Source organism: Molossus molossus, unplaced genomic scaffold, assembly GCF_014108415.1.
Source record: "Molossus molossus isolate mMolMol1 unplaced genomic scaffold, mMolMol1.p scaffold_m16_p_14, whole genome shotgun sequence".
Classification (NCBI taxonomy): Eukaryota; Metazoa; Chordata; class Mammalia; order Chiroptera; family Molossidae; genus Molossus; species Molossus molossus.
The window spans coordinates 9,863,253-9,884,912 of NW_023425349.1; the positions used below are offsets into that span (position 1 = coordinate 9,863,253).

General features: G+C 60.3%; 1 protein-coding gene across 2 annotated transcripts; it reads left to right on the plus strand.

Moving 5' to 3' along the window:
* Nucleotides 1-456: 456 nt before the first annotated feature.
* On the plus strand, nt 457-20,685 carry NR5A1 (nuclear receptor subfamily 5 group A member 1). 2 transcript variants are annotated; one of them, XM_036261531.1, is made up of 6 exons: nt 457-567; nt 697-838; nt 3,113-3,738; nt 10,971-11,090; nt 12,730-12,877; nt 19,980-20,685. In XM_036261531.1, the coding sequence occupies exons 1-6, from the start codon at nt 466-468 to the stop codon at nt 20,225-20,227; spliced, it is 1,386 nt and encodes a 461-aa protein (XP_036117424.1). In that variant the 5' UTR covers nt 457-465; the 3' UTR covers nt 20,228-20,685. The 2 variants fall into 2 exon arrangements, with proteins under 2 accessions (XP_036117424.1, XP_036117425.1); XM_036261532.1 differs by lacking the exon at nt 10,971-11,090 and having other exon boundaries at nt 466-567; nt 19,980-20,227.
* Nucleotides 20,686-21,660: the final 975 nt, after the last annotated feature.

The following is a 21,660-nucleotide window of genomic DNA, read 5'->3' on the forward strand; positions in this document are numbered from 1 at the left end:
TTCTGGGTCCCTGGTCCCTGTCGAGCCCCAGAACACTCGGGCCCCACTTCCACCAGGTTCATCGGCGTCGCCCTCGCTGTTCAGCCCATCTCGTTTTCTTAGAATCGGGGTTTTGTTCTCAGACGAACGAATCCGGATTGAAGCACATCGAATCCGGGGGTCCCGGCTGGGGCCCGGCCGGGACAGCACTGGAGGAGCCCGCGGGAAGGACGGGGGGCGCGGGGGCGGGCGCGGGGACCTGGCAGGAGAGGCCGGCGCGGGCCGCACATGGAGCTCTAACGGGTGGCCTGCCTCAGGTGGCCTTGCCCAGGGCGCAGTCCCGGGGGCCACGGGCGGACACGCGGTGGGCGCCGAGGGGTGCGGCCGCGGTCCTGCAAGACCGGTGGGACCCCGGTCTGCCGCGCTGCCAGTCGCTGTCCCGCCCGAGCTGACCCCCTCCTCCCTCCGCAGGCGGACGTTGCGGGCATGGACTATTCGTACGACGAGGACCTGGACGAGCTGTGCCCCGTGTGTGGCGACAAGGTGTCGGGCTATCACTACGGGCTGCTCACATGCGAGAGCTGCAAGGTGAGCGGGCGGGCCGGCAGGGGACCGCGCGGCCGGCTGGCAAGCGCAGGAGGGTGGGGGAGCGGGGCAAAGCCCAGCTGGGAGGTAGAGGGGCCGGCCCCCTCCCGCGCTCACTCCCCTCTCCACCAGGGCTTCTTCAAGCGCACGGTGCAGAACAACAAGCACTACACGTGCACTGAGAGCCAGAGCTGCAAGATCGACAAGACGCAGCGCAAGCGCTGTCCCTTCTGCCGCTTCCAGAAGTGCCTGACCGTGGGGATGCGCCTGGAAGGTGCGCTCGGCGCGCCGCCGGCCTCAGGCCCCTGACCTCCCATAGAGTGGGTGGGGATGGGATGGGAGAAGGGGTGAGGGGAGGGAGCCACTGGCCGTAAAGTTTCTGGGGCCAGGCAGGACAATAGAGGCGATCTCTTGGGGAAGGGGTGAGAACTGGCCTCGCTGGTCCGGGGAGGGATGTATGCAGGACCAGCCAGAGTTGAGTTAAGAAGTATCTGAATGTGAACTTCAGAGAGATGAGCCTTTCTCCAGCCCCTGAAAGGGCTGAGCAGCACAGGGCAGAGCCCCGCAGAGCTCCTCCCTCTGCGGAAAGTTCTGCAACACCCGCACTGACACCCAGCACCAGCTGGGGTCGGGGCTTTCAATACCTTTTGCTGGAGTTCAAGTCCCACAGCCGCACGTACAGGCTGGGTGACATGAGGCAAGTTCCTTAACCTCTTAGTGCTGCAGATTTCCCATCTGCAAACCGGCTTCACAGCAGCGCCTGCCTCATGGAGTCATGTGAGAGAATTGTATGGGTAGCTCCTAGTAGGTGCCTGTGCCTGGCACGGGGTCAGTGCTCAACAGGTTAGCTATTGTTATTATCATTCTTTCTGTTATTATCTGCCATCACTGGTCAGCGCTCACTCAGCCAGCCTACCCATCTGTTTATCTGTCCATCCATCCCAGGAAGTCACTCAGCGAGTGAAATTCCTTCCCACCATGTTTTTAGCCAGACCCTGAGAGAGCTGGAGAGTGGGGAACCATTGCCCCCAGAGGACCCAGGCCCATCTTTGCCTCCCCACCCCCACCCCACCCCCAGCTCTCAGTCCAGAAGGGAGGTAAGACATTTCAGCAGTCCAGCAGGAAGGACTTAAGCTTTTTGCGACTGGACAGTCATCGTCGTCCACCCTGCTGGCCCCAGGCAGGCTGTGCACCGAGCGGGCAGCTGTTGGCTAAAGTTTTTAAACAACGAAGGAGGTACATAGTGGCTTAGCTGCAGACCACTGTCTTGCCACCTAGAGGAAGAACTCCTGATGGGAGGTCTCCTGTCCTGTCCCCAAAGCCCATGTCCCCAGATCCAGTCCTGGGTGGCCAGAAGAGCTCTTTGTTGTGAGCAGCAGAAACTCCTGGTGGGGCCTGAGGTTTCAGAGCAGGGCTGCCCACTCCCCGGTGGCAAGGTCAGCTGAGCAGGGCCCCCAGACTGACCCCTCTCCCTCCTGCTCTCTCTCCTCTCAGAGCCCAGGGTGGGGTCCCTGTCTAAGCAGGACCTGGGGCCACACTACAGCTTCAGAGGTGCAACATTTGGGTCTGGCTAGTGACATATTCGTGGACAGGCAGAGAGATATCTTTTTTTTTTTTTTTATCCTCACCTGAGGACATTTTTTCCATTTTTTGTTCAGATAGAGTGGGCAGGAGAGAGAGGAAGAGAGAGAGAGAAACATCGATGTGAAAGGGACACATCGAGTGGCTGCCACCCACACAACCCAACCAGGGCCGGGGACAAACTGCAACCAAGGTAAGTGCCCTTACGGGGAACCGAACCCAGGTCTCTCTGGACCACAGGCTGCCACTCTAACCACTGAGCCAAACCGGCCAGGGCAGAGAGATATCTTGTCAGAAAAGGAGGTCCCTTCCCCCCACGCAGAGCCTGAGCTTCAAATTTAAAAGCAGCGGGGCAAATCTGAGTCATTTTGCAACACAGGTTCGTCAGAGTCAACTAGTCAGTCAGTAGGCGTCTGGATACTGGGACCCAGCTATGAACAAAACTGTCCAGTCCTACTTCCTGTCACTATATCCCTGCCCGGCCCTGTGCTGGACACCTGAACCCATTGCTGAGCCCCCAGGAGCTCTCTGCCTGAGTGTGATACCACTCAACAAGATGAGAGTGGGCAAGAGGCAGGACATCTGGGGCTAGGACAGTGGATTCTGCCTGGGCAAATCCTGGAATGCTTCATGGAGGTGGTGACCTGAGAGCTGGGTGTTCATCAGGCAGAAGAGAAGGGAAGTTTGAGGCAAAAGGAATATAAAAGGGAAGGTGGAAGAAGAGGTGCCAAGCTGAGGAACAGGGAGATGAATAAGATGGAGAAGAAAGAACACAGGGTCTCATAGGGGACAACCTAGGAAGGTGAACAGGGCCTTGAGTGCCACATTAAGGTGACTGACTTCACCTGCAGGCAGAGGGAGCCCTGGGCTGGGGAGTGACACAGGCAGATCTGTTGGGGAAATATCTGAGTGAGGTGGAAAAAAGGGGGTTGAATGGGGTGAGCCTGACCCGCACCTCTGCCCACAGCTGTGCGTGCTGACCGCATGCGGGGTGGCCGGAACAAATTTGGGCCCATGTACAAGCGGGACCGGGCCCTGAAGCAGCAGAAGAAGGCACAGATTCGAGCCAATGGCTTCAAGATGGAGACAGGCCCCCCCGTGGGGGTGCCCCCACCGCCCCCTCCCCCACCGGACTACATGCTACCCCCTGGCCTGCATGCGCCAGAGCCCAAAGGCCTGGCCTCTGGTCCACCTGCTGGGCCACTGGGCGACTTTGGGGCCCCAGCACTGCCAATGGCTGTGCCTGGTGCCCACGGGCCCCTGGCCGGCTACCTCTATCCCACCTTCCCTGGCCGTGCCATCAAGTCTGAGTACCCAGAGCCCTACGCCAGCCCACCGCAGCCCGGGCCGCCCTATGGCTACCCAGAGCCCTTCTCTGGAGGGCCTGGAGTGCCCGAGCTCATCCTGCAGCTGCTGCAGCTGGAGCCGGACGAGGACCAGGTGCGGGCACGCATCCTGGGCTGCCTGCAGGAACCGACCAAAGGCCGCTCCGAGCAGCCCGCGCCCTTCAGCCTGCTGTGCAGGATGGCTGACCAGACCTTCATCTCCATCGTGGACTGGGCGCGCAGGTGCATGGTCTTCAAGGAGCTGGAGGTGAGTCCCTGCTCCCACCTGTCACGCGGCTGGCTCTGGGGTGTCCTCCTGGCTTCCAGGCCTCGATCTCCATCGCTCCTGGGACAGGGCCGTCCTCACTGGCAACAGGGAGACACCGAGGAGTATTTCTGGTCTGCCGTAGGCTTACCTGCTCCCCACTCATCCCCTCACTCTCTCTCCCCTGTTTCTTGAGTCTCTGTCTTTCACAGCGTCTCTCCCTTCATCTCTGCCTCTCTCTCCTTCTGCCTGGTGCGCTGTCTCTCTGCTTCTCTGTTTCTCCAGCCCTTTTTGCCTCTGTTTCTCTCCTAGTCTGGGTCTCTATAGGCCCTTATCTTCTTCCTCTGAGACCCTAGACTCCCGAGGCTGAGCTGAGTCTTTGGAGACTGCCTCTGGCTGCCCCAGCCCAGTGTCAGGAAGAGGGTCTGGAGGAGCTGCCAATCCCTGCCAGCCTCAGATGTCATGGATGGGAGTCTTGGTATTTGAGTTTGGAATGCGTATGGGCCCTCTGCTTCCCAGCCAGATGAAGGATCTTATTGTCCCTGCCTCTCTCGTGCCTGACGGCTGGTCCCATGTGTAAGTGTGTCTGTGTGTGGGGGGAGCGAGGTGACTTCCTTTACTGCAAGGCCTTCCAGTAGAAGGTACCCTGGGCTGAGGTACCTGCTGCTAAAGCAGCAGAAAAGCAGCAGGAGAAACTGAAGCCAGACAAGGAAGAACTTCCCAGTCATCCTGCCTGGTGGTTTGAAGGGCCCAAGCCTGGCGGCAGCCCCTCTGACACCCTGGCTCCCTATGACCAGGGTGTGCGGCTAACCTCAGAGGCAGGCCACATCCAGCCAAGGCCCATCCTCCCTGGCCTGGGCACAGGCCCTCTTCAGTCCAGGCCTATCGGTGTTAGCCTTTTCCAGGCCGGCCCCCCAGCTGTCCTGGGCTGGGTGTGAACAGTGGACCCTTTGCCCTCCCTGCCGGGGCCGCTGCAGCCTTGAGCAGCATTGTCGGTGCTGACGCCACTCAGGCCTGGGCTTCCTCCGGGGCAGGTGGCCGGATGGGCTGGGCACAGGGGGGAATGAGGTGGGGATGGCACTGAGCCCTTGAGGCATCATGGGGCTGGGGACCAGGGTTGCTCTGGAAGTCAAGAATTGGTGGGGGGCCTGTCTTGGCTGAGGCCTGGGGACATGCCTCGTGTCATGGGATGGGTAGGTCCTTTCACCCCTGGCTCTTCTCTGGGCTGCCCCCGTGGATGGGACACGAGGCCGAGCCTCGAACAATTCCATCTGCCTTCTACTCGTGGCTGGAGGCCCTGGTGGTGATGAGGATCCCAGGACCCTTGGGTTGTTCGCCAGACTTCCATGAGCCCCCGTGCAGAGGGAGGAGGAGCAGAGCATTCTGGGCCTCCCAGAACCCTGGATCCAGGGGCAGGGCACTTCCTCTGGCTGCCTTCCTAGTCTCTCGGGGTTTTTCACGCAGGATGGGAAGGGCTTTTGTCCCAGCTTTGCTGAGTGTTTTTTCCTGCTTCTGACTTCTCAGTGGTCCAAACCTTCCTGCTTCCCCTCCCCAGAGCCTCTGAGTTGAGCCCAGGAATATGAACCGTGGGCACCACCCTCTGTAAGGGAGCCTTGCAGATAAGTACCAGCCCAGGCAGCCCTTAGGGGCCTCTCACTAGCCACTGGTCCCCTTCCCACAGGTGGGGAGGCAGCGAAGTGGGAGGGGTGCTGAGTGACCTGTTCTCCTTTTTGTCTGACCATTCATCTCCCCAGCTCCAGGCAGGATACATCTTAGCACCCAGCAAAGGGGGCTCCCTAGCGCTGAGAATCAGGCAGCCCTTGGGCTGTGTGCTGGGGACATTGGACCCAGGAAGCTGCCAAACTAGAGGAGGAGACAGACATGCACACAGACACGCCCACAGAGGGGGCCCAGGGCTCGGAGAGCAGTGGGAAGGGGCCGGCCGAGCCGCGGGAGAGTCAACAGCCCTGTTGGAAGCATCAGAGGTTCCGTGATCGGTGCGTCTCCAGAAGCAGCCCGAGAAGGTTAAGGCAGTTCGGGAAGTGGGAGCAGCGTAGGCCAAGGCCCAGAGTGTGGGAAGGCGTCATGTGTCGGGAGCTCCAGGTGGCCCTATGTGTCAGGGCTGGAGAGGTTGGCAGGGTGAAAGGAGAGCTTGGACCAGCAGTGAGGTCCTTTGGCAGAAGGTGATGGACAGCCGACGAGGGCGGCCCGGGCCCCACATCTTCTTCCCAGAGGCCCACTCAGCTCTTTATGAAGCTGATAATGTCTTGGTGCCCAATGGAAGGCCTGGGGTCCTTCTGAGCTGTCGGGATGCTGGGAGCCCGGATGTTGGGGCTCTGGATGACCCTTGAGGGTTCTCTTCCTCAGCCTGTCTCCCAGCTCGGTATCCCTCCGCCTCCATTTTTCCATGCCGCACGTGGTGGCATGTTAGATCTGACAGTGGCACCGAAGTTCCTAGCAAAGACCAGAATCAGAGAGGCCTGTGTTCAAGTCCCAGCTCTGCCACTTACCAGGTGTGTGACTTTGGGCAAATCACTTTACTCCTTCCGGCCTCTGCTTCCTATCTGTAAAATGGGGAGAGTTGGAATAAGAGCCTCCTCGTAGTGAGCCAGGAAGGGAAAGGGTTCGGACAAGGGCAGGAGCCCCTTCCTCGCCCGCCTCTCTGTGCTCTGATTTAGTCCGTACTTGCAGGTGGGACACCCGCCAGGCTGGGGCGAGTGTGAAAACACGCGTGTGTCCATGCCCCTCTTGGCACTAGAGTTCTGGGAGCAGATGGGGCCCACCTGGCCCTGGGTTTATAAAGCAACTTCGGACCTGCTAGGTAGCAGAAACCCACCTGTCCCTGCTGCTCAGTGGGGGGGCAGTGTGCAGGCCCAGCCAGCCTGTCTGGACAGTTCCCATGACGGACAGGCAGGGAGGATGCAAGATAGGCGTCAGGGAGGGGAGGAGGGCCGACGGTGCCTGATGACCCCTCTTGACATCACTTCACCCTGACATCCAGCTTCGAGGTCCCTGACTGGCAACAGATTGAACTGTTCAGATGTATGGTTCCATGTAAGCGGCAGTAAGTCTGTCAGTCCTGGACAGACAAACGACAGGCCCTCCGACCACTTAGCCTGGACAGCGCCGTGGCCAGCCCATGGCACGTCAGCCCCTGGAGAATTACAGAGCCCGCTGGCCTTTGGCCGCCAGACTGGTCAGACCCCAGGGGGCTCTGAAGGGGGCCCGGCTGGGAGGGAGGTCAGCGCTGCCCATAAATCCCCTCTCCCGGGCAGGCTGCGAAGTGTCAAGGCTCCGGGGAGATTTGTGGCAGACAGCAGGAGGCATGGGTGGCTGGCGAGCCGGGCCACAGGCCAGGCTGGCGAGGGACCCCGGGGTCTGACGGCGACTGTCCTTGCTCCTGGGGCGGCAGGGAGGACTGGGGCAGAGGAGGAAACTTTTGCTTAGGGAGAAACTTGTGAAAGGTGAAAACCAACCCTCTCTGGTTAAGTGAGCCTCTTAGCCACCTGCTTTCCGTGGAGACGTGTCGGCGGCTGGGGCGCTCTGGTTCTCGCTGAAATAGAAAAGGTGTGTGTGAGTGTGTGAGCGTGTGTGAGTGTGTGAGTGTGAGTAGAATGTGAGTGTGTGGAGTGTGTGCATGTGGGTGTGTGTGAGTGAGTGTGAGTAGAGTGTGAGTGTGTGTGAGTGTGTAGGTGTGTGAGGGTGTGTGCATGTGTGTGTGTGAGTGAGTGTGAGTAGAGTGTGCGTGTGTGTGAGCATGTGTGTGAGTGTGTAGTGTGTGAGGGTGTGTGGGTGTGAGTGTGTAGGTGTGAGTGGGTATGTGGAAGGTGAGTGTGTGTGGAGTGAGTGTGTGAGTGTGTGTATGGGTGTGTGGGTGAGTGAGTGTGAGTGTGTGTGAGCATGTGTGTGAGTGTGTATAGGTGTGAGTGTGTGGGTGGGTGTGAGTGTGGAGTGTGAGTGTGTGTGTGAGTGAGTGTGTGTGTGGAGTGTGAGTGTGTGAGTGTGGGCGTGTGTGAGTGGAGTGTGAGTGTGTGTGGAGTGAGTGTGTGTATGGGTGTGAGTGTGAGTGAGTGTGAGTGTATGTGAGCATGTGTGTGTGTAGGTGTGTGAGTGGGTATGTGTGTGTGAGTGTGTAGGTGTGTGAGGGTGTGTGGGTGTGAGTGTGTAGGTGTGAGTGGGTGTGTGGAAGGTGAGTGTGTGGAGTGTGTGTGGGGGTGAGTGAGTGTGAGTGTGTGAGAGCATGTGTGTGAGTGTGTATAGGTGTGAGTGTGTGGGTGGGTGTGAGTGAGTGTGTGGAGTGAGTGTGGGTGTGTGAGTGAGTGTGTGTGTGGAGTGTGAGTGTGTGAGTGTGGGTGTGTGTGAGTGGAGTGTGAGTGTGTGTGGAGTGAGTGTGTGTATGGGTGTGTGGGTGAGTGTGTATGAGTGTGAGTGGGTGTATGGGTGTGAGTGGGTGTGTGGGTGTGTGTGAGGGTGTGTGCGAGTGTGTGGGGTGAGTGTGTGTGGATGGGTGTGGGTGTGTGGGTGGGTGTTTTGGACTTTAGTGCCTTTATGTGTCCATCTGTCCACTTGGGGAAGAAGGAGTGAAAGGTCTGGAAGGAAAGATGGCTTGGCTGGGGGCTGGGGGCTGGTGGAAACCCGGGCAGGGCACCGTCCCCAGGAGAGCCAACCGTGGTCCACCGAGCTCTCCACCGCCGTCACTGTGCCCACACGTTAGGGCAGAGAAGGCTGTGTGGCACAAAGGGCACTGGGAGCCAAAGCTTAGCCACCATGCTGCCCATCTCTGCCCCTGTCCCCTATCAGCCCCTGGGCAGGGCAGCCCCCACTCCCAGGGCCTGAGGTCTGGGTACAGAGTCTGCTCCAGGGCTTGGCCAGCCGGGTCACTGTGACCCCTTCTGCTTTCTGCCTGAGGCTCAGCCGCTTATCTCCTAATTCTCCCCCTTATCTCTCACTCTTCCCTCTCCCCACCCCCTGTTCCTTCAATCCAGGCACAAGGGTGTCTGCTCCTGAGGGCACCCATGGGTGGGGGGCAGAGCCAGCCCTGCATGTCCTCCCTCCTCTTCTGGCTCCAAGTTGGTCACCCAAGGTGAGCCAGTGTGACTCGTGGGCTGTTCCCAGGCACCTCCTTCCCCAGACCAGCCCCGCCCGGGGCCTCTGGGCAGAGCGCAGCTCCTGTGTGTGGCCCGAGGCCAGCCTCTGTTTCCCTCTCTGGAATATGGGCACAGTGCTGATAGGCCAGCGTGAGGAGCCCTGGCTGAGCTGGGACCGGGCCTGGTCATGGTGCCCACCCAGCCTCCCTCCCTGGAAACTGCTGGGGAGGCTTCCTGCCAGCTCTCGGGGACTGGCCACCGCGGACGACAGAGAAGGGGAGACAGGAGGGATGTCTTCGTGGTTCAGCCTTGCGCGGTCCTCACCTCCTGGCCCCTGCAGCCTGGGCTAGCTGCGGCTGAGCTGGGGGTCCCCCTGCCTGCATTCCTATTCTGACCATCATGGGGCCCTAGGAAGAACTTTCTGCCGGAGAGAAGGGAGAGGTCTGGCTTCTTGACATGAAGACGGGGTGAGGAAGGGAGGCTGAGAGGCTGGGGACTCAGCAGAATGGAGACTGCCCCTTGCTCCTGTCCTCAGCCAGATGGGCGGGGGCGGGGGGCAGGAGGGGCAGGCGAGGCCTGGGGAGCCCGCTTGTGTGTCCTGCTGCTGGCTTTGCTTTGTCCACTGCTGTCTCCCTCTGTCTGCCTGAGGACAGGCCCCAGGAGCGGGGGAACAGAAGAGGGGGGCTTCTAGCCCACAGAAGAGAAGCTGTTCGTTAGGCCTGGGCCAGTTCCGCTCAGGCCAGGATTGGGGGGGTTCCTGTGCATGTCTTGGGGAGCACATTTGTGTCCATCAGCTGCTCCCTGACCCCTCCTATGGGGGCCCAGCCCTGCCTTCCCAGATCCCACAGGTTCTGGGGAAAACTGAGGCGTGCTTAATGCCTCACCCAGGGGCTGGTGAGGGCACCAAGCAAGCGCGAAAGATGGTGAGGGCTTCGTGGGGGGTAAAGAGCATGCATGAAACCCTCGGCGGCAAGGGTGGGTCTTATTCCACACCGGGTGGCTCAGAGCACACATCTGAAGCCGGGCAGAGCTGTGTGACCCTGGGCAAACCATGGACATCTGTGAGCTCAGCATCCTCTCTCCACAGAAGGGAGAACAGTGATACCAGCCGCATAGGGTTATGGGGCTGCAGCGCCCAGGAAGGTGCCCCAGAGGTATCTGCTGGGGAGATGGTGGCTGGCTGGCCAGCAGCAGAGGCTGAGGAGCTCTAGGGTCTGCATTGTGTCTCCCTAGGATGACCCCAGCACCCAGTGGCGGTTCTGTCACTGTGGGGAGCAGTGGGCTGAGAGTACCAGCCACGGCCTGGCTGCCTCTTTGTGATCCCAGGAGGGCCCCTCACTCTCTTCCTGGGGCAGATTTTTTCATTTGAAAGTAGTGGTTTAGGTCAGGGCCTCCCTTGGGTCCTGGCTGCGTCATTGCATGATTCTGAGTCCCACGCCCCACCGTCACGAGCGTCCACTCTCGCCATGTTGAATGCGTCAATCCCCAGAGCAGAAGGACACTTGCCCAGGGCAGTCCCCACCCTTGCACTGAGTGTTCACAGTCTGGCCGCTGTCGCTGTTCTGTTCCTGCTTCAGACATCAGCCCGCTGCCATCCACCTGATCGCTGCCCGGGCTGGCCCAGCGGCCTCCTTTCGTGTCCCGAGCCTCAGGGTTCTGCATGGGGCCCAGGGAAGTCCCTCTGTTTTCTCTTCACGGCTCAGTTTTTTGAGTGATTGGAGCCACTGGAGATGTGACCACAGGACAAGAGGGCACACATTCCAATGAAGGACGCTCTTCCCTCGCATCTGAGCACGTCCTCCACAGGGCACGGCCACTGTGCACCAGCGTATGGAGTGCCGCGTGCCAGGCCACCTTCTAATACTCTGCCCACTTTACAGACGAGAACACTGAGGCCCAGAGAGGTTACAGGACTTGCTTAAGGTCACACATCCTGTAAGAGGCAGAGCCGGGGCCTGAAGTTGGAGCCTCTGATCATTTTGCTAGACCCCGGTCACCTGTTGATGAAGTAGACAGATGGCAGACCGGGCCCAGAGAAGTTAAGCAGTTTACCCAGGTCACATACCCCACGGAGAGTGGGGAGGAGGGAGGTGAGAGGAAGGTCCTGCCAGACGTGCGGACGCAGAGCCCGGGTGCCCTTCCCGGCAGGTGGCCGACCAGATGACGTTGCTGCAGAACTGCTGGAGTGAGCTGCTGGTGTTCGACCACATCTACCGCCAGATCCAACACGGCAAGGAGGACAGCATCCTGCTGGTCATCGGGCAGGAGGTGACCAGACTGTGTGCCCTCCCCGCCCCCCTCCCCCCCCCCCAGTAGCAGCCCTTGCCCCAAGCTCACGGAACACCCACCCGCCCAGCCTCACTCTGACCAGCCCGGGCCGTGGCTGGGAGGGAGGCAGCTCCGGGAGCCCTGCTCTGGGGAAGCAGCTGAGGGATGTTGGGAGGGCTGGGGAGGCTCTTGGAGGAGGTAATGGTGGCACCAGGTCTTAGTCAGGTAGTAAAAGGTGTTGGGGGGCATCTCTACCTCCACCACAGGCAGAGGGGAGAGCACGGGGTAAGGCTCAGAGAGGGGTATTTAGAATTCCTGAGCCACCAGGAGCCACTGGTAAGCTGGTCTGTGGGTTTGGGGGACCCTGTGGGGTGGGGGACAGGTGACAGATAAGGCTGGAGGGGCTGCTAGAGGCTGGATTTGGCAAGACCTTGCAGGCCCTACATCCTGAGTGAGGGAGGGAATGAGGGAGTGAATGAATGAACAGATGAGCAGAGGGGTCTGGGCCCCAAAGAACTCATAGTGAGAATGTGGGCCCCTAGAGCGGGCAATTAGGGTCACTAGGATGGGGGCCCAGGGCAGGGAGCAAGGGAAGGACACAGCCAGGTCTGAGGGGCTGGCCCTGCCCCGCTTCTGCCCCATGCCCAGCATGATGGGGCCAGATGGGAGGTGAGGGAGAGAGGAGCACCCACTGCTCAGACTGCTGGGCACCGGGCAGGGCACCACTGCAAGAGGAGGACTCCAGCTGCTGCGAGGGGGCACGGGGGTGGGGGGGGCGGAGGAGGAAGGGGCAGCCTGGTGAAGGGCAGAGCAGCCCCTGGGGGCATAGAGGAGGAGGAGCAGGCTTTCTGGGTGCTCAGGGTGGGGGTGGAGACGGAGGCCCTCTCCCGCCTCTACCTCCACTCCAGGCCTCTGTCCTTCTTCCCCATCCTCAGTTCTCACCCTGGGTGTCTCAGGCTACCTGGTCCCAAGGGTGTCACTTTGAGGTCATGCAGATGAAGAGTCTGAGGTGTGAGTGTGTGTCGGCTCGTGTCGACATGCAGGCCGTCTCTGAAGCCATGGGAATGGCGTGTGTGTGTGTGTGCGTGTGTGTGCGCATGCGCGCACACTTCATGAGGTGGGTGGACAGCCCTGTGTGTGTGCCTGTGAGCTGAGGTGTGGTCACATCCCCAGCTGAGTGTCCCCGTAGGGGCACACGGGGCCCAGGTAGGCGCATGGCCCCATCCACATATCCCCAGGAAGCCCTGCTTCGCTTCCGCCCCATGCCCAGCACGATGTGGTATTCGCTGCAGACACTACACAAAACACACAAGCAGCGCGTACCCTGGGCCTGGCAGCAGCCTCTGTGTGCGTGGGACCCTCAGGCTCCCTCTGCACACACATGCCCCATATCAACTCTGCTGCTGCAGGGCCTCAGCTCCAGGGACAATGTGAGGACGGCTGTGAATCCGGGGCCCTGGGGGTTGGGGCTGGGGGGTTCCTGGGGCCTGGGGAGATGCTGCTCCCACCCTGGCTCAGCTCCATGGCTGGGCACACGGGCCCCCAGTCTCCGCCTGGCACCTCCCACCCGCTCCCATCCCGTCCCTGATGAGAGCTCCTGCCCCACCCCGCCGCCCTGACCCCAGGTCTGCCTGCCCAGGTGGAGCTGAGCACGGTGGCCGCCCAGGCCGGCTCCCTGCTGCACAGCCTGGTGCTGCGGGCGCAGGAGCTGGTCCTGCAGCTGCACGCGCTGCAGCTGGACCGCCAGGAGTTCGTCTGCCTCAAGTTCCTCATCCTCTTCAGCCTCGGTGAGTGACAAGGGCACAGAGATGGCTGTGCGCTCCGGGGCTCCTACAGGGGGGTTGCTTCCTCTTTGGGCCTCAGCTTCTGTCTTTGAAAGTCCAGCAGGCCAAGGTAATGTCTCAGACTTGCCCTTTATGAAACAAGGACCCCTTCTGATATTTTGGTGACTCCCCAGCTAAAAGCCCCAGTAAAGGGCTCTGCCGCCTCCCGAGAACACGTGTGATTCCAGGAGCTTCTGTTCCCTGGCCTCCTGGGCCCCTGCTTTCCCAATTCCCTGCTCTGGGAGGCGGGGTGGTCCCAGTTCTGACTCTGAGCTCTATGGGGCCCAGATACCTTTGCCCATTCATTCATTCATTCGCTCATTCATTCATTCTACAACCATTTGCTGAGCAACAGCCCTGAGCAAGGCCCCAAGGATACGGAACAAAAAAAGACCCAGATCCTCATCGTCAAGGAGCTGGCCTGCGCTCTGGGAGGGAGCATAAGATGACTGGTAAAATGCACACACTGTGCTCTGGTTAGTAAGGTGGATACCCTGAGGGTTCATAAGTGCTAAGAAGGAAAAGAAAGCAGGGAAGCGGCAGAGGGCGAGCCCAGCCCGCCAGCTGGCCCCACACCCCAAGGCCCTGGTGTCTCCCCTGCCCACCCAGCCTGCACTGCTCATGTCCACCTCGCTCTCCCCTGCGCCCTCACCAGCCGGCCGCCTCCTTCCTCCCTCACCCAGCGAGCCACCTCTGTCCAGTGCCCTTCCCGTGCCCAGCGATGCTGCGAACGTAGAGGTCTTCCTTGCTCTCAAGTGGCTCCCAGCCCAGGAAGGGCCTCCAGCCAGTGCCGTCAGGGCTGGGACAGAGAGCTGGGAACCCAGGGTGGGGAACAAGGACTCTGCCTGGCAGGCTTCCTGGAAGAGGGACATCTGAGCAGGGTCTCAGAGAGTGAGTAGGAGTTTGCTGGGGCGATACATCTTTTAGCAGAGGTGTCGACGGGTTGGAAGGTTGGGCGGGATTTGAGACTTAGTCTTTGTGGCAGATGGCATCATAGCCACAGTCTGGCAAGCGTGTCTCTGCCCAAGAGTAGGGATGTTGGGGAAAAAGTGGGCTGGGAGGGGCAACTGTGAAGCATTGCTTCTGCTCAGGCCATGGCATTGGACTTGGTGCCTGGGCTGGGTCTTCTGACTCAAGGCAGGTAGCCAGAGGGTTTCTCTGCAAGGCTGCAGGTTTGGTAGGGGACAACCATGGTGAGATTGGGGGCTGAATCTTGGGCTGCTGGTTAGGAGCCACGACCTGAGGCCCTTGGAGGGGCCCCAGGAGCCCAGGCCAGGCTGGCTCCGGTTGGGGGAAGCTCCCTGGTCCCTCTGCCTCCAGTGGTGCCCTCCTCCCAGCCTTGTCTAAGAGCTGCCAGGCTCTGGGGACTGGCTCAGGCTGAGGCCATGGTGGCTGTGGCCGGGCATGTGGACTCCAGGAGTCTGCTGTGTGCGTGCCTTTGTTCTCACACAGCGCAAACTATGAACTTTTACTGGCTCATGGTTTTTGTGTGTCACACTGTGGAGACTCTGAGTGTGACTGGGGAGTGACGGGGGCAGATGAGGGCTCTGGGCTGACGGTGGTGCTTGGGCACATAGCATCGGAGTGTGGGCTCTGTGGTGGTGTGGTGACCTGACCACCATCAGGAGAAACCAGCCACCAATTCCCTGGTCCAGGGCTCCATGTCTCCTTGGGCACCCCCTGCAGAATGGGGACCATGCCTTGACTTTCCAGGCTACTTGGGCCCTGAAGCACATGCCCTGTGGCCCCCCAGGCGCTGAGGACGGCAGGTCCAGAAGAGCTCTGGCCTCCAGCAGGTGATTAATCCAGTGCTCGTCCCCCTGTGGGGTTTACCGAGGACAGCACAGCTGAGCCCAGCCCTCTTCCCCGGGCCCAGGCGAGAGGCCATGCTCAGAACAGGAGTGCCCGGCCCCTTCATGCAAACCTTCATTCTGTTTTCCAGAGGAGGCAGCTGGGGCCTGAGAGCATGGGAGTCCCTGGTGCGTCTCGGAACAGGCTGGAGGGGCAGGATGGAGGAGTAACAGTGGGAGTGTGTGTGTGTGTGTGTGTGCACGCGCGTGCACATGCACCGACGTGTGTGCACCCATGCCAAGCAGGGTGGTGATTAGAAATGGGGACTAGGTGCAGACCACCTGGACCCTAAATCTAGACTCTCTCTGTCTGTGTCCTTGAGCGAGTCACTCCCTTCTCTGAGCCTCTCTTGCCCCATCTGTAAAATGGCCATCCTAATAATCCTTACCTGCTGTGAGGATTTCGAGAGAATTCCCTCGGAACGTGTGTCAGTATTGCCTTCGTCATAACCCTCGTTATTAATGAATGAGCAAATGAACAAGCTAATGGATGGAGTGAAGGAATGAGCAAGCCAGTGTCCCTCGTGACTGCACGCCGTGTGTCTGGCACAGTGCCTGGCCCTCGGGGCTGAGGTGGCTGGGAAGAGCACTAGCCCAGCAGGCCGGAGACTGCAGTGAGGCTGGAGTCTGCCTGAGCTCCTGGAGAGCGGGGAGGGAGGCGGCCAGCGACCATGTGCAAGGCCTTGAACGCCAGGCTGAGTGCCTTGAACTTCCCTCGGGAAGGATCTTCAGCAGGGACAGGGTTGTATCTGCATGTTAGCGAGGTGCTTCCAACTGCAGCTTGGGAAAGAATGGCAGGTGGCAGCCCAGAGCCCTCTGGGAGGCTAGACCCTCGGTCTGGGTGAAGCGGAGAGATTTGGGCAAGATGAGGGGGAAGATTTGCCCAGAGTCTGGAAAGTGACAGGGGACTCCTCCCATGACCACCAGAGCTGGGTCCCCAAGGGAGCTGGGGCCCAGAGAAGGATGGCCCCTTGCTCACAGACCTCCAGCTGGCATGTGGGGCGCCTCCCTGGGCTGGGCAGCCTGAACCGGTGTGATGACTGTCCCCCGCCCTCCCCCGCCCGCTCCGCGCCTCCTTCTCGCCTGCCTCCGCAGAAGGGTGCCATTTGGCGTCTAAAGAGCCGTCTCAGACAGGCGAGGAGGCAGGTAAGAAGGTTTAATTAAAATTAGTGCCTCTCTCCTAGCAATCACGGTGTTTATGAAGATGGGCCCGGCGGGCATTGTTCCGCAGAGGACTTAATCGAAGCTTAATGGATTGACCTAACATTCGATTTCCTGGCTTCCATTGAGGCGCCGCCGCAGCATTCCCTTAAGCGTTTGCAATTTACCCACTGCTCCGCGCCAACAAAAGGCAGCCTGAATAGCAGCCCCACTCGAGGGGCCATTGTGCGCGGGGGCGCCTGCCTGAGTCACTGCTATTGGGACAACATTCTTTATGCCTCGCTGGAATGAAAGGATTATTCAAATATTCAATTAAACCGTGAAAAGGGGGCTTTTCTGAGAACCTGGGGGCCCCCAGCTCCACAGAGCTAGCGGGCTGCTCTCTGAGGCGGGGGTGCCAGCCCCCTCCCACCTCCCACCTCCCACCACCAGGACTGCTGGGAGCTGAGCAGGCGTGCGGACCCACGCAGACTCTTCTCGAAGGTGCCCGTCTCCAAGCTGGGGCAGTTCAGGCCCAGAGCTGGGCACATAGATTAGGCCCTGTTCTTGGGTGCCCTGTCCCCATTTTGCAGATCACGGGAAACAGGCTCCGAGAGGGGAAGGGACTCACTTGCCCGAGGACACCCAGCCGGTGGTGGAGCTGGGATTTGAACCCCTGACACATGAAGGGGGTGTCTCCAGGTTGATGTGAGCCCTGCCCGCATGGGACGATGAAGGGCATGGCGTTCTGTGGGATGTTGGCTCTGTCACATCCGCTAGCCTACGGTCTTCCCACAGTCCCTTTGGATGGGAGAAGGGGCAGGACTTGACCATGATCGCCTCCAAGGTGAGGACGACAGAGCTGAGTCTGGAGCCTAGAGTAGCCTCTCTGGGGAAACCCAGGGCCCAGGGTGGGCTCTTGGATGGGACTCCGGGACTGGATGAAAGGTGGAGCTGTCCTGTCTAGTCCTCCCGGAACCCATGTCTGAGCTTGGCTGCACCCCTGCTCGCTCGTAGGGCTTTGGAGGCAGAGAGCCCCAAATGAATGCGGACGCTGGCATCTACTGTGTGTCCCAGGCACTCCCCACGGTCCCTACACCAGGGGTGGCCCTTTCGTGCCTGCCTGAGTGTCTGCGGGGATTAACTGAGCTGGGAGCGAGGTGTCTGGTGGGTGCCCAGGGAACTGGGTCCACTTACACTATAGTTATTGGGGGCTCGGTTAGTGACGGTGCTCCCTCCCAGCCCTGGTGCCCACCTCACGGGCACAGTGGGGGTCTCCAGCCTGCAGAGCTGCGGGACCCATAGAACTGCTAGGAGGGGCTGTCCCTGAAAGCGATGCCCAGTCTGCACCCGGCCCTGCACTCTGCCCTGCTGTCCCTGGACGTGCTGCTGAGAACAGTAAATCCTGGGAAAGCCCTGGCTCTGGTCCTGCCCCACCCACGCCCCGCTGCCGCACCCTCGCCGTCTCCCCGCCCCCGGCTGGCCCCTGCCCTTCTCTGGACCCCCAGCTTTCTACTGGGAGCTGTCCAAACACAAGTCAGAATTGCCCAGCCTCGGGGATGCTGGGGTGAGGGTAGAGGGGACAGTGTTGAGATGAAAGCGGTTGCGATAGGGATGGACCAGGTTGGGGGGACTTCCCGCGACCCGTGAGTGTGTCTGGAGCAGGCCAGGCCATGGGGCAGGGCTGCTGGGCACAGCTGGGCAGCCTGTTCACTGCACGCGGGCACCTAGGCGGGGCGATAGGGGCTGAGATCCAGCTTGTGTGCCCCCCAGCAGGTTGTCGTTCTGTGGACAAGGGGGAACTTCTTTCTAATCGGCACAGGTGCCTTGTGGGCTAGAGGCCATCCTGGGGAGGCAAGGAAGAACACGACCCTGGCTTACTTTCTGAGGGAGGAGAGGGGGCTGGGTGCGGAGGTGGAGGATCGGGCCAGGCCCTGCCATACGTCCCAGGCCCAGCTCGGGTTTCCCTAAATCCAACTTCGGACAACACAGGCCTCAGCAGGCGTGCTGGGGCGGCTGGGGATCAGGGTTGCCAGGAGCACCCAGCTCTCCTGGCGCAGTGGGCGTTAGGAGGGATTAGAAGGGCCAAGGGCTGCACACGCTGGGTTCCCTGCTACCCCGAAGCAGCAGGGTGGGGCGCGGGGGCAGAGGGATGTGGATGGACGGCCATTTTCTGAGCCACTGGAGGCCACATCCCAGGCCAGTCCTGGCTAGGATTTGGGAATGGGGGAACGATTGTGGATTCCTGCTGACCCCCAGCCTCCAGGCAGGGCACCAGCTGGAGATGCTGCCCAGGAGCTGTGAGGGCAGGGATGACAAGAAACTGGCCCTCACCCAGCTGGTGTGGCTCAGTGGTTGAGCATCGACCCATGCACCAAGAGGTCACCGATTTGATTCCTGGTCAGGGCACATGCCCAGGTTGTGGGCCCGATCCCCAGTGGGGGGCATGCAGGAGGCGGCCAGTCGATGTTCTCTCTCATCGATGTTTCTCTCTCTCTCCCTCTTCCTTCCTCTCTCTCTAAAATCAATAAAGAAATTAAAGGAAAAAAAAAAGAAACTGGCCCTCACCTGGCACTCCTGGGGGGCCAGGCCCCTATGCAGGCCTCTGCACCCTGCTCTTGCCCCTGCAGGGGGGCACGACTCCTTTCATAGAGCAAGAAGGCCCTTCGGGTCAGGAGGGGCAGGGCACAGGCCACTGCTCCTGAGCGATGGGGCTGGGACTTGAGACCCGTCCATCCCACTCCCAAACATTTTGTTCTTTTGACCCTTCGCTGGACCTTGGGTGTGGGGGGCACACTGGTCACACTCTGTCCAGGGCACAGAGGATCTCAGGTGCACGCAGAGCCCGCTGCCCTCCACTCCCTGCCATAGGCAACGTTCCTGCCGGTGTAACTCGGGGCCTCTCGTTTGGCCCTGTCCTTACATAACGCGCCTGCTTTGTGTACAGTGGCTCTAATTTATGCAGAGATCTTTGCCTTATAGACCTCATTCTGGATCTACCTCGTGTGTTGTTTTCCACTCAGCCTCTGGCTTGTAAAGATCCATCCGTTTTCTGTGTTGTCTGCCCCTTTGCTGCTGTCTGCAGGACCCCTGGTGGTGCAGCCACCACGTGGCCATCCAGGCCACCTCCATCACCGTAGGTACCGCTGCAGTGAGCACCCAGGCCCCCGTGGCCCCATGGGAGGATCTCCTGCTGCTACTGGAGCCTCTTGATTGGTCAGCGGGTAGACTCAAGGAGCCCCTGTCACTCTCTGGAAAGGGGCCACCAGGGCACGTGCCTTGCAGCTGTAAGATGGGACCCTTCCACTCACGCTGGCGATGAGGACAGTGATGACTGTGGCCCGGTGGTGATGCCAGTGGTGGCCGCCCTGGGGATGATGGCGACAGGATGGTTTTGACCACGGGGTGGCATGGGGTGGAGGACGGCCGTGGTGAGAGTCGGGGTGAGCATGGTAACAGCTGCCATACTGGGCCTCATCACGTGCCAGAGGCCTTTTCCCAAACTCCTCCCTGAGTTCTCCCGACCAGCTGGTGACGCAGGTACTGTTGTCACCCCCGATTTACAGAAGAGGAACTGGAGAGGTTAAATAACATGCCCAAGGACACACCCGGTGAGCTTGACGGTGGCCTTGGTGATGATGGAGGTGTTCGTCGGCAGTGATGAGGGTGGCAGGTGACGTGGCTGGGTGGTTGATGTGACGGGCTGTGTTTGTAATAACCACAGAGACGTTGGTGTTGGTGATGCTGATGACAGCAGTGTTCGGCTGTGGCGATGAGGGTGCTGGTGGTGATGGGAGTGATCGAGGTTTGGTTGATAACGGCAGCAGTGGCCGTCTTTGGGGAACACACGGGAAGGTCAGTATTGGTGATTGATGATGGCAGCAGTGTTCATCAGCCATGGTGGTGACAATGGTGATGGTGATGCGGGGGTGACAGGGAGACTGTGGTTGTGTTGTTGCCGATGACGGTGGCAGTGCCTGTGTCTCTGGTGATCATAGGGCTGTTAGTGTTGGTGATACCGGTGACTGTTGATGATGTGGCGGCTGGTGATGCTGATGCAGCTCCTCCCTTTGCAGATGTGAAGTTCCTGAACAACCACAGCCTGGTGAAGGATGCTCAGGAGAAGGCCAATGCCGCCCTGCTCGATTACACCCTGTGCCACTACCCGCACTGCGGGGACAAGTTCCAGCAGCTGCTGTTGTGCTTGGTGGAGGTGCGGGCCCTGAGCATGCAGGCCAAGGAGTACCTGTACCACAAGCACTTGGGCAACGAGATGCCCCGCAACAACCTGCTCATCGAGATGCTGCAAGCCAAGCAGACTTGAGCCTGGGCCGGGTGGGACCAGGACCTGGACTGGGGCTGGGGGAGGGGTCACAGCCAACCGCTCAGCCCTCCAGATGGTTTATTTTATTATGCTGACCCCGGAGCCCCACCCTGTAGGCCGATGCCCCTGAGCCCTCTGAAGCCCCGTGTTTGGGAAATGAGTGAGGGTGGGCAGGGCCCGGCTGAGCTGGGGTGGCCCCCACTACCCACTGGCACTTGCCTGCCACTCAGAGTGCCCCCAGGTGGTGGCTGCAACCACCCCTCCCCCTCCTCCTGCTCCCAGCTCCCAGCTGTCTGGCCTGGAGTCTGGAGCGCAGGTCCAGGGAGGAGGTTTGGGAATCCCTGGTGGGCCTTGATGTCCCTTGGGTCAGAGGTCATTCCTTCCCCTCTCCTGGAAGCAGCAGCTGGGGCCAGGGGTCTTCAGAACCCGCAGAGGGACCAGGAGGGGAGCCCTCTGTTTTGTAAGCGGGACAGCTGAGTTGGCAAAATTGGACAGGGACAGGTTCTAGAGGACGCTGGGAGACCGGTTAGGACGAAAAGACCTCCCCCTTTGCCCTCTACCCCATTTGACCTCTGCTGGGGAGAACTTCGACATGTTATCGGAAAAGGATTCTGCTACAATCATCTTTCTGTCCCTCTCCCCCCGGAGAGGTTGGGCACAAGCCACATTCTAGCCCCACCCACAGTGGGCCCGCCCAGGCTGGTATTTATCTGCAAGGCAGTAGTCAAGAGGTTTTTTGTTCTGTTTGTTTTAGAACCTAGATATTCCTTGAAACTTGTGTATGTGGTGGGTAGGGGGCAGATTTCAGGACTGAGGCTGGGGTTTGGGGGTTCGCATCAAGTACAGCTCATGGTTCTTCCCCAAACACCCTCGGACCAAGGACCCCACCGGTGGTGCTGGGCCACTATTTCTGGGAGCCAGTCCAATCCAGTGAAGAGCTGTTGCTAGCCCCCCACCCCACTCGATGAACAGCAGGGGGCTCAGAGTCTCTGTGGGTGGGAATATAGGTGAGCTTGGGGAGGGTGTATGGGTCTCCAGATCAGGGACATTGCAGATAAGCCCCTCCCTCATTGGCCCCGTCCTGTGGGTCCCTTGCTGCAAACCCTCAAAGCTGGACCACACTCCATGGCCTCCTGCCCTGTGTCCTGAAAGACTCTCCAGGGCCAGGCACGAGGGAGAGGCCTCGGCTGTCCTCTGTCCCTGGCTGGGCACCCACCTGCCTTGCTTTCACATAGCCATTGCAGCTTGCGCCGAGCCTGCCCAGGCGGAGGTGACTGGGCATCCCTGCCCCCTGCCTCCCATCGCCGTCTCAGACCCACCCCTTCCCACTGAAGTGCGCCCCCCCCCCCGCCAAGGCCAGAGACCCACAGCCCCCCACGAGAAGTGCCCTTACGAACCTCCCAGCCCCTGCAGCCCTGGAATAAATTTTGCAA

What these genes read in the sequence shown, in the direction of transcription:
- NR5A1 (XM_036261531.1), top strand. Translation starts at nt 466, where the DNA reads ATGGACTATTCGTACGACGAGGACCTGGACGAGCTGTGCCCCGTGTGT. An exon ending in TGCTGGTCATCGGGCAGGAG is followed by an intron (nt 11,091 to 12,729) that starts GTGACCAGACTG and finishes CTGCCTGCCCAG; the next exon opens with GTGGAGCTGAGCACGGTGGC. An exon ending in CCTCATCCTCTTCAGCCTCG is followed by an intron (nt 12,878 to 19,979) that starts GTGAGTGACAAG and finishes CTCCCTTTGCAG; the next exon opens with ATGTGAAGTTCCTGAACAAC.